At 36.7% G+C, this 12,424-nt stretch overlaps 1 protein-coding gene across 3 annotated transcripts; it reads left to right on the top strand.

Annotated features, from left to right (window-relative positions):
• Nucleotides 1–453: 453 nt before the first annotated feature.
• Nucleotides 454–11,370, top strand: LOC104605209 (protein FAR1-RELATED SEQUENCE 5-like). Of its 3 annotated transcripts, none has more exons than XM_010269875.3 (3): nt 454–694; nt 1,076–1,655; nt 8,847–9,072. In XM_010269875.3, exons 2-3 carry the CDS (start codon nt 1,089–1,091, stop codon nt 8,856–8,858), a joined length of 579 nt encoding a protein of 192 aa, XP_010268177.1. In that variant the 5' UTR covers nt 454–694; nt 1,076–1,088; the 3' UTR covers nt 8,859–9,072. The 3 variants fall into 3 exon arrangements, with proteins under 3 accessions (XP_010268177.1, XP_010268175.1, XP_010268176.1); XM_010269873.3 differs by lacking the exon at nt 8,847–9,072 and adding an exon at nt 10,915–11,370 and having other exon boundaries at nt 457–694; XM_010269874.3 differs by lacking the exon at nt 8,847–9,072 and adding an exon at nt 10,915–11,370 and having other exon boundaries at nt 459–694; nt 1,108–1,655.
• The last annotated feature ends 1,054 nt before the right edge of the window (nt 11,371–12,424 follow it).

Below are 12,424 nucleotides of genomic sequence, written 5' to 3' on the forward strand. Positions count from 1 at the left end.
CTTGGCTATTTGAGTTCGACTCACTGAAACTGTGTTAGGCTCAAGCTCAATTTGAGTTTAAGCTTAACTCCGTTTAAAGCTCACAAGTTCGAAATCGACTACAAGCCAAGTTTTTTTCTAAAAATTAAAAAAAATATATATAAAAAAATATTTTTTATTTTACATACAAAAAATAAGAATTATAAAAATTATTTACCATTATATATAAAAAATAAAAACATTATTATATAATAAAAATTATTTATTATTATTATATATTTATATTTATATGTATATGTATATGTATATATATATATATATAATAAAAAAATTATTTATTTATTATATTAAGCTCGCAAATCTCACAAGCCGAGCTTCAGTGAGGTCGAGCTTAACTCGATTAACAATTAACAAACGAGCTTTCAAATTCGGGTCGTGGCCACCCTTACTTATAGGCGTCTTTGTAATTTGCCCAAATAAAATAAAATAAAATATAAGTCCACTCAAAAGCCTCAACCTCTATGGCTCTATGACTATGATCGAAGGCCATCGAGCCCTAGACTAAAGAATTCCAGCTCGAATCAGTTATTACTAGTTCGATATGTTCATGTTCGTCTTCTCTTTAAGTCTTGAATCTTGATCGTCAAGAATTGTTCGACTTGTCTATGTTCGCCATCTCTTAGTTCTGGATCTTCAAGGACGGAAGACCATTTAAGTAAGTGCTTCTTCTTCTTCTTCTTCTTCCAATTTAATTGTAGAGCTACGAGAAACTCTTTGTCTTACTTGTTTCATCACGTAAATCTGAAACTCGTTATCGACCCAAAAAGAGAGAAAATTCTGCAAATTGTTCATGCCCTACAAAGAAATTGAGAATTTACATTTGCAAGAAAATTGCCCACTATAAAGCTGCCTGATCAACAGATGAATTTCTTCCTTTCTGAATTATTTTTTATTTGATTGATCTTATAGAAGCCATTTGAATAATTCTTGGATGCCTGCTGTCATAGTTTCTGTTAAGCAGAGTTATCATGAAAAACTATGCATATTATTCGTTTAGTCTTAGTTTTTTGAATTTAACATGGGTATAGTCGTATAGAATATAATCGGGCATGCTATGGACTGTAACAGTGGATTTTGGACTCCATGTGGGTGCTGATGGTGAGACATTAGAGAATTCAATTGATATGGAGGTTCGAGCTGGTCACAAATGTGAAACATTATATAGTTCTTCTGAAGGGGGACCTCCTCGGGATCAGGATAAAATGACTGAAAATTCTTCTGGGAGGGAGTTGGTTATAATTCAAGGGGAACCGAATTTGGAACCCGAGGTGGGTATGGAGTTCGAGTCTGAAGCAGCTGCACATGCATTTTATAGTGCGTATGCTATGCGTGTGGGTTTCATCACTCGCTGGAGCAAGCTATGTCGTTCGAGGCGTGACAAGTCAGTTATTGGTCGAGCATTTGTATGTAACAAAGAGGGTTTCAGATTACCTGATAAGCGCTGCAGAAAAGGAACAAAGCCACGGGCACCCACGAGAGTTGGTTGCAAAGCAATGATTGCTGTGAGGAAGCTGAGTTCTGGAAAATGGGTCATTTCAAAAGTTGAGAAGGAGCACAGCCATCCACTAATGACTCCTGGAAAAGGCCGAAAGGGTTCGATTTACGATCAATATCCGGTCAGTTCTTTCCCCCCTTCACAATATACAGCAGCTAGGAATCCCATTTTTTCAAGTATAATAATGGTCAATCCTTCTATGCTCTATCCTTATTCCTTACTGTATTTATTTTTCTGCTCCTGTTCAAACTATTAAGAAGATTTTGTGCTATGTATGGCTTTTCCTTTTCTTTTTTTTTTCCTTTTTCTTTTTTTCCCTTTTGATTATGATTAGTGATTAGTGCCCAAGTTGCTTTTGCAGTTCTTTTTTAAGTAACCCAATTATCCAACCTATTTAGATCTTATTTAAGGATCAAAATATCCATTTGGTTGTGCAAAATGGTACTATACAGATTGGTTTTAAGGCTATGGATATAATAAATAAGGAGTGAAGATAAAGATTACTTTCTCATCAGATTGTATCACATGTTTCAGTAGTATATAAAAGGTTGAAAGAGTTATGTTATGCTTGCTTTTTTCTTTTCGTTAGATGATTTCTCATCCCTTTTGTATTCAGCATGTACTTTTCTTCTTATTAATGAACTTTCTTTTTTGTTTACTACCAAAAAATGTGTTTCGGTAGTATCACATTGATATGGACTGGTAGAAAGAAAGCCTCCGTACATGCTATTGGTGTAGAAGCGTTGGATCACGTATCCTAAATCAACCCGTTAAGAAAAATGGAGAACACACAAAATGGCAAAGTAAACAAAAATTCAAGCAAATAGAGATGAAGACACAAGAATTTACGTGGTTCGGATAAAATCCTCCTACGTTCACGGGAAGAGCACACACTCCAGAGAGAGATTTTTCATTAAAATTGTAGAAGAAGAAGAAGTAGAAGATACAAGATATCCACTTCTTTTATAACTGGCTTTGTGGTTATTATGCACTAATAGCCACTTTCTGTAACTAACTTTATGGTTACCATGCACTAATAGCCACTTTCTGTAACTAACTTTATTTTTGAGTCAATTCCAACATTCTCCACCTTGACTCAAAAAGAAAAAAAATTCTTCAACTCTCTTCTTCACCCTGCTCCATTTCTCTATCTAGAATACCCCCTCTTCCTGGGGCCTTCACAACTTAGCATTGTTGTATGTTTGAAAGATTCAGGCAATGCCTGAACCTCTCCCTTAGCAATGGCTTGGTCATCATGTCTGCTATGTTCATTTGGGAAAAAATCTTCTCCAACTAAATGTCACTCCATTTGCTACAAAATCTCTGGGCCTGTGATACTGCACATCTATGTGCTTAGTCCTTGAGTGGTATACTGGATCCTTTGCAAGACATATAGCACTCTGACTGTCACAGTGAGCATAAATGTTCTTCTGATCAATTCCAAGATCTTGAACCAGTCCTCTCAACCATACAACTTCCTTGGCTGCCTCTACTGTTGCCATGTACTCTGCTTCTGTAGTAGATAGAGCCACCATATCTTGTAATGTTGATCTCCAACTAATAGGGCCTTGACCAAGAACGAAAATATATCCCGTAGTAGATTTTCTTTTGTCAAGGTCACCCGCAAAATCTGAATCTACATACCCAACCACTTTGTCTCCTTTCAAACCATTTTGAAATAGTAAACCTATATCTTGGGTACCGTTCAAGTAGCGCATAATCTACTTTACAGCATTCCAATGCTCCTTCCCCGAATTAGCCATAAATTTGCTCACAACACTAATTGCTTGAGATAAGTCCGGTCTGGTGCATACCGTAGCATACATAAGACATCAAACTGCACTGGCATATGGTATATGTATCATCTCCTCACGTTCTTCCTCCGTCTTTGGACAATGTTGAAGAGATAGTTTGAAGTGTTGAACTAGTGGTGTGCTCACTGCCTTAGCCTCCTTTATATTGAATTTGGTCAATACCTTCTCAATATACCCTTTTTGGGTCAACCACAACTTCCCGTTGCGTCTCTCTTTGAATTTCCATACCCAAGATTTTCTTTGCTCCTAAATCTTTCATCTTAAATTCCATCCTCAATTCCTATTTTAACTTAGCAATCTCATGCAAACTCTTACAAGCAATAAAGCATGTCATCAACATAAAGCATCAATAGTATAATGGAGTCATCATGAAGGAAACGGAAATAAACACAATTGTCGTACTTCTAATGTAGCTATGTGAAGTCATAAAAGTGTCAAAGCGCTTGTACCATTGCCTCGATGCTTGCTTAAGGCCATAGAGCAACCTATTCAACTTGCATACCAGTTGTTCTTTGCCTTTCTCGACAAACCCATCAGGACGCACCATGTAAATTTCCTCTTCTAAGCTCTCGTGGAGGAAAGTTGTCTTCACATTAAGCTGCTCCAACTCCATATCCCACATAGCTACCATTGCCAACATGATTCTAATGGAACAGTGTTTCACTATAGGAGAAAAAATATCATTGAAATCCACTCCTTCCTTTTGTGCATACCCTTTGCTACTAACCTTGTATTGTACCTAAGTGGTTCGCTTGCAGATGAAGCCTCTTTCTTTCTGTACACCCACTTGCACCCAATAGCCTTCTTACCCTTAGGCAATTCTATTAACTTCCAAATTTCATTCTTCCAAAGAGAAGACATCTCCTCTTTCATAGCACCCATCCATAGTGAGCTGTCCTTATCTTTCATTGTCTCCTTGTAAGTCATTGGATCATCACAATTAGCTGTTAATACATATGCAACTGTATCATCAAATCTTACTGGTCTCTTGATGTTCATTTTAGCCCTGCTTGTAGCAATGGAATATGGTGGTTCCTCTTGGGATTGTGCAACTTCTTGGCTTTGATGAGAAGAATCTGTGTAGCGATTGGTTCACTACCCATTTTCTCTTCCTACTTAGCTCCACTTGAATTAAGGTACTGCTCTTCTCACCATCTCGGATTTGTTGCTGATTTTTCTTCAACATAGAAGCTTCATCGAATATAGCATCTCTACTTATCTCAACCTTCTTGGTGTTAGGATTCCAAAGTCTGAATCCTTTCACCCCTTCATTGTATCCCAGAAAAATGCAAGGTTTTGACTTAGCATCAAGCTTTGTCCTCTTTCTATCCTGCAACAGGACATAACAAGGGCATTTAAAAATTCTCAAATTTGAGTAATCAACAGAATTACCAGTCCATACCTCTTTTGCTGTCTTGAGTCCCAATGCTTTGGAAGGTGATCTGTTTGCCACATAACAGGCCATATTAACTACCTCAACCCAAAACTACTTTGGTAAATCTGCAAAGATTCTCATGCACCTTGCCTTTTCAAGTAGTGTCCTGTTCATTCTTTCTACTACCCCGCTTTGCTGTGGTGTGCCTGGAGTAGTAAGTTGTTGAGTAATCCCTTTTGCTGCACAAAATTTTTGAAACTCTATAGAGGTAAACTCTCCACCATTATCTGTCCATAGGTATTTTATCTGCTTTTCAGTTTGTTTCTCCACTTTTGCCTTCCAAATCTTGAACTTCTCAAAAGCTTCAGATTTATGCTTCATGAAGTACACCCAAACCTTTTTGGAATAATCATCAACAAAGCTAACAAATATTGTGCTCCACCACTAGAAGTCACTGGCAATGAACCCCATGTATCTGCATGTACATACTCAAGAATCTCCTTGCTTCTTTTAGTAGTTGCTATAAAACTGACTCTACATTGCTTTCCAAAAATGCAATATTTGCATAAATCTAACTTGCAAGATTTAACATCATCATTTAATTTATTTTTGTGCAGTTCTATCATGCCTCTCTCGCTAATGTGTGCCAATCTCAAATGCCATAATTGACTAGAATCATCATCTAAAGTGGATGTGACAGTTGCATCCCCAATGATAGTTTTCCAATTAACCTATATAATGATCCTTTTTTCTCTCCTTTCATGACAACCATGGCACCCCTTTTAACTTTTATGACTCTATCAGCCCCACTATATGTACACCCAAGATCATCTAAAGCACTAAGTAAGACTAAACTTTTCTTAAGATCTGGGACATGTCTAACATTTGTTAATGTTCTAACAATCCCATCAAACATCTTGATTTTAATTGTCCCAATCCCAACAATTTTACACTTGGCATTATTTCCCATAAGAACTGTGCTGCCAACATGTGACTCATATGTAGAAAACCAATCTCTATAAGGAGGCATATGATAAGAACATCCAGAATCAAGTATCCAAGTATCCAAGGGATCCATACCTGAGGAGACCATAAGAAGATTTCCATCATTCTCTGTATCGGAAGCAACACTTGCCTCATCTACAACTTTTCCTTTCTTTTTTTGAGCCTCTGCAAATTTCTTGCAATCCTTTAGCCAGTGACCATCTTTCTTGCACCACTTGCATTGTGTTTTCTTCAATTTGGACTTTGATCTGCCTCTATTCTTCTTATTTCCCCTCTCTTTAGATCTGCCCCGTTCATAACCCGAATCCTTTGCAATCAAACTTTCACTATCACTAAAGGTAGGCTTTCGCCGCATCTCGTTTGACAGCAAAGTACTTGTGACCTCATCCATCACCAACATATCCTTTCCATACAAGATGGTCATCACCAAATGGTCATACGATTCTAGGAGAGATGAGAGGAGAAGAATCGCCTTATCTTCTTCATCAATCTTCACATCTACATTGAGAAGTTGTGCAATCAACCGATTGAATGTATTCAAATGATCCAATAAATTGGTTCCATCGGCCATACGCAAACTGTATAATTGCCTCTTCAGGTACAACTTATTGGTGAAAGATTTTGTCATATACAATTTCTCCAACTTTGTCCACAAGCCAATGGTGGTTTCCTCATGAGTACGTTGTACATCACTTCATCTGCTAAGTATAACTGAATCATGCTCAATGCCTTCAGATCTAACTCAGCCCACTCATCACTTGTCATCGTCTCTGCCTTTTCCTTTCCGAGAAGAGCCTTGTGAAGACCTTGTTGTACCAGAACTGCCTTCACCCTCTTTTGCCACAACCCAAAATTCATCTTGCCCTCAAATTTCTCCACCTCAAACTTTATAGTTGACATCTTCGCCATCGTAAGTACTTAACAGATTTAATAACCTTGCTCCGATACCATTTGTTGGGGCTCGAGGGGGGTCACGAACCATGAGGAGTTGCCAAAACCGGGGGCTTCATACACGTACACGCGCAGAAGACTTGTACACAAGAGATGGGCACCACTTACAACCCAAAAGCATAAGCTACTGAGTTATGGGCCACTCTTGTATATAAGTCTTTTGCACTTCTTGTGTCTTTCCAATGTGGGACTCTCTTTCATTCCTCATTCCATACACCTACTAGCATGTGCATCCCAACACATGCAACAGAGTCTGTTATTCGTGGAAAGTTGTAACCCATATTTCATCTTCACTGCTATCTGCACTCTAGACTTAAAATCATTACGTTCCTAGTATATACTGGAGGCAAAATTGATTCCTATCTGAAAATTTTTGGAATGAACTTAGAACTCTTGCATTATTAGAGGATTTAGGTGAATTCTTGTTTTCTTTTCTCTTTTTCTTTTTCCTTTTTAAAACCTGATGAAAAACAGCTAAATGTGCTTCACTTTTCAGTTCTTTCATGCAATAATAAGTAGAAGGTCTTAGATAACTTAATAAGGTTTCTAAATAGGTCTAGTAAGGGTTTTATAATAAAAGCCCCCTTGCAAAAAAAAAGAACAAGATGTAAAAACAAAACCTTTTTTTCATATACTTAAGCATTGAATGCTTATACATATACAGTATATTTATCTAGAAAACAAAAAAAAAAAGAACAAGATAATAAATTATAAAGTGGAGTACCAGTCCTCCTGGAAAAATGGCTTTGGAGATTCAATCTAGAGCCAAACAGCCTGTGGAGACAGGTTATTATTGGCAAATATGACACTATAAACATGGGCTGGGATCCGGGTGAATCCCCTTTTCCTTGTAGTTGAGCTCTATGGAAGAATATTGTGAAGGTGACAACAGTGCTCCTAAAATGAATCAAATACAAGGTTGGTAAAGGTGACATAATTAAATTCTGGACAGATTTGTAGTGTAATAACATTCCTTTGAAAGATTCTTTCCCTGATATATACTCATCTGCTCATAATATGGATGCATTAGTGGTGGAACATTATGAAACTCGTAACAACTCCATAACTTGGTGCCCCAAGTTTAGGAGAAACTTAAATAATTGGGAAATCCACTTCATCTATGGAAGATTCAGCAAGTGATCCCATCTCCCAACCATGCTGATACCAGGGTCTGGGCTTATAACAATCAGGTTTATTCTCTGTGAAATCCTTATACAGAGAATTATGCTCCTCATTGGTTGACTGCTTCCCTAGTGCAAGAATTTGGGTACCTTGTGTTCCTTAAAATGTGGCTTTTCTTACATGATATGCAGCTTTAGGAAGATGTCTAACCAGAGAAAATCTTACCAGACGAGGGATGAACTTAGTCAGCATATCATGCTTATTTTATAATGAAACTTTGGAATTTGTGGACCACATCCTTCTCATTGCAACTTCAATTATAATATCTGGACTTCCATCCATCAAATTTTGGGGCTAAGTTTGTGTACTCAATCTGTTGAGTCTCTCTTCAGAAGCTGGTTCATTAGTGGTCTCAGTAGCAGAGGTAAGCTTTTTTGGAAAATTTTCCCTTCTGCAATAATTTGGATCATTTGGAATGAAAGAATTTCCCGTTTATTTGAAAACAAGGCAAGCTCAGACGATGCTGTGCTTGGACATTTATAAGGAACCCTATGTTCCTGGCTATCAATTCAAAAACCATTTCAGGAAGTGCCTTACACATCTTTTTTTTTTTTAATACACACTTTCTCTTTTTGTGATCAGCATCTTCGTTTCTTTTATTTGGATATTTCCAATGGCATGGGATGTTATACTTATATCCTTCTTTCTGTTTTTAATACAATGCCTTAGTTCTTCTTCAAAAAAAAAAGTGGAGAATCACATCCTAATTGTATTGTATTAATTCAACTTACATGAATTGAATCATAAGATTTAAAAATAATTATAAATTATTTCCAAAAGAGGATTATATGTAAAATTCAAATTGAAACCCTTTAGATTCATGATTTGAATAGTGAATTGTGTGGTAAATTGTATAAAGTTGACAATTATGAGTCAATGGCTCCAGCAGCACGAAAGATAATTACAGTTTTAAATTGGTGTTTTTGATGATATTCGATCCATGGGCACAAAACACAGAACTTCATTTTTTTCCTTTTTACCTCAGGAAAGCTCGTAAGGAGAAATTGCATGAGCTTCTAGGGACCAATTGGTTGACCGTGTTTTAGTTATTTTGCTCTCCTACTGTCAAGCTGAACTTGAAGTCTTTCTTTTATGTCAATTTTGGCTTGAAGAATAAAATGATATCCTGTAATCTTTCTTTCTAGAAGCTTTATAGCAGTCATTAGAATGCTTGGGAATTTTTTATCTATATAAGATGTTTTGTGCATGGATGTGAAGATGCATCATTATCATTGTCATCATATAAGCCTTGTCCCAACAATATGGCATTGGCTCCACGAATCATGTTTCACCATTTCATTAAATTCAGTGCCATGGCCGTTGTTAAATCATGAGCCCTTAAATAATTTTTTACTATTTCAATTCATGTCCTTTTTGGTATGCCCCTAGATTGAAATGTCTTAGCTGCTAAGGTTGTATTTGGCATGCTACAAATTAAGAATGTTGGATAGCCCATGCTAGAATGACAAAAATTATGTGACTAAGGTTGATTCTTTGGATACAACCAGTCTTGCTCAATCAGATGATTGGGTGGATTTCAGACAGCTTGGCCCTCTGAGGTCTAGAAAAATACATCCTCCAAGTCAGGTAACTCTGGACTGCCCAAAATTTGAGTTCTCATTGATTCGTACTCAGGTTTGATTCCTGAAAGAAACTTAACTACATACAGTTTTTTTTCTTTTCTTCTCCATAATTGTAACATCACTGGTGACAGGTTGGTATGTTTTGGGTTCTTCACAATTATGCCCTTAATTATAGAACTTTGACTTCACTCCCCGTCCCCGACTTTGACAGATTGGCATGCTTTGGGTTCTTCACACTTTATTTGTGAACATTACTAATCAAGCTTATTGAATAGAGCTTTGACTTCACACCCCCTCCCCGGTCTATTTTTAGGAATTAAAGTAGAACCAGATGCCAGATTCCACCTCTTCTTTTCACAGAAGTTAGCAAATCCCTTGAGGATATCTTCCTTAAAGAAGACTAACCATCTATGAGGAATCTCATATTAAAGCCATGAGGGCCTGGAGATTTGCCCCCATCAAAAGATTTAAGAGCCTTTCTGTCTCCAAATTCCTTTTCCATGCCATGTGACATGTTTTCAAATTCAAATGGCCTGGGGGAGTCCAAGAATGGTGGTATTGATAAGTAAACTGATTAATGACAGTTCAATCTAAGAATAATTGAACAGTGGTCAAAAAGTTGATATATCAGAGCTCCCTATAAATTTTGGAAATGCTAACTTCCATCGTGGAAATGTTCACTTCCATCTAGGGAGAAAAAGAATCTAACCAATTTGACCATGTGTAACAACTCTTAGAATAGGTTCAATTACTTCATTCTCGTGAATATAATCAGAAAAATCCAGTCATCTAAAAAGATATTTTGTCTTCTCATTCAGCATTCTGCTAACATTAATGTTCCCACCAACGATCAAGGGGGAACTCCATCTCCATCCGATATAATCAAGCTCCTCCACCACAAAAAGTCTCATCTGAGTCATGGGGACCATAGACTGATGAGATAAGATAATAGTGAGCTAAAGATAAATTCTAACGTATTGCGGGAAACAAAAATTATACTTTTGTTGATTATGATAAGGAATTCCACTACACATGTTGTCCACTATGTACAAAATTACAAATAGGAAAAGATGAACATGCCCTTGAGGCAGTACAATAAATTTATTATAGAATTGTGCTTATCTATTGCTTGGTGCAATGGTAAAATCTCAGGCTGATAAAACATTAGAAGAGATGTTTTAGTCTGAGTGGCTTTTTGTGTAAAAAATGCCAAAGGTTAGGTCTGTATCACTCCACCCCATTCATGACCCTGGATATCTGGGACAAACACTAGTAATTGCCCTTTAAATTAATGTGTTTCTCTAGCATATATTCTGCTAGGAATCTTGAGGCCAACCTTCCATGTTTCGAACTAGAATCATAGGAACTTCATTTGTACAGCTACAGTTCTTTGACACTTGTATTTTTATGCTTTACTTTTTTTTTTGTTTTGTTTTTCCTTTCATGATTTTTCTTCCTTTTACTCTATAGAATGAACATGAAAGGATTCGAGATCTATCCCAGCAGTTACTCCTTGAGCGACGACGATCTGCAGCATACAAAAGACATCTCGAGCTGATTTTCAAGCACATAGAGGAGCACACCCAAAACCTGTCAAAGAAAATCCAGCACATAGTTGACAGTGTAAAAGAGATTGAATCTGAAAAGTGAGAACTATAGATATTCCGGGTAGCCAAAAGGCAATGTATATCTTGGATGGTCTGGTCTTTGGGACAGTCAAGCCATGCCTGCCCTCTAGTTCCTGGAACCATGTAACTGCACTACTTCAATATCATGTAAAGTTGTAACTTAACTACTTTGAGTGCATATTTTAGTTGTAATTATTCTGGTTCTTATGGGTTCCGTTATATTTAAAGTTCTATGGGGGAATCTTGTCAACCTGTATCTTCAATTACCTATATGTATTTGCCTACATATTGTCCATAATTATTGTCGCCCAATGTGTGTGATTTTGCTTTTCAAAACATTAACAACTTCAGTGCCAGCAATCTATACTCTAGAATCTATTTCACTCTCCATTCCCCTTGGCACTTTTCTTTATGGTGTTTGTTCATTGTTACCTCTTTTCACTTAGAAACGAGCTCTCATGGCTATTTAAGGATTCTAAAAACCAAAAGGCAGGAATTGACTTTTAACTAGACTTCCTTTCCTCTTCGAAGATTAGTAAAGTGATTTTTGTCTACTTATCTGTAATTTCTAATTTGATCATATGTTTTGGGGAGTTATAATTTATACTTTATGTGCACATCCTCTTGAAATAATTCCCTTGATAATAAATATTAAGAATAATTTGTACTTATTAACTTGACATTATTTTTTAATATTTCGAAGATCGTAATATTATTTTAAACTAGTTTTCACTAACTCAATTATGAGTCTAATGCACAAACGTGAGTCACATCAATATTAGTTCTAAGAGTGAGATCATTAAAGCTGAAATCTTTGAGAGGCCTCATAAAGCAAAAACATGGGGAGTGATTAAAACTTGGCTTTATAGCATCAGCGTGGTTAAGTGATTAAAATTGGTTCAGGTCAATTTCACCCTAAAGCTATCTTTGGTTTGAAGGAAAAGGTAGGGAAAGGTAGAGAAACCTATACAAGGTTTGTAAAGGTTTCTGTACTTTTTCCTTCAAACCAAACACAGCCTAAGGGACATCTCCTGATTGGTCATGAGACATGAGATAGCTCCTGCAACTTGGCCAATGAATCTAATGATTGGAAAATCTATCAAATGCAAGAGATGGCACATAGAGATGTAGGGATGCCTCTTGTACGGTTGTACCTAAGCTATACATATCCAACATCCATATGATCTTTGAATTTGATTTCCACCATTCAAATGGTCATTAATTGCTTTATTCGTTTGAGAAGGGCCTTTTCCTGTAAGAGAAGAAACTTCTACTTGGGAAAAAAAGGCAAGATTGCATTTCACGTTTAAAGAAAATAGCTAGTTTACCACATTCGTGAAAGTCCAAAAAGA

This window comes from Nelumbo nucifera, chromosome 1 (genome assembly GCF_055504915.1).
Source record: "Nelumbo nucifera cultivar China Antique chromosome 1, China Antique-T2T, whole genome shotgun sequence".
In the NCBI taxonomy this organism is placed as follows: Eukaryota; Viridiplantae; Streptophyta; class Magnoliopsida; order Proteales; family Nelumbonaceae; genus Nelumbo; species Nelumbo nucifera.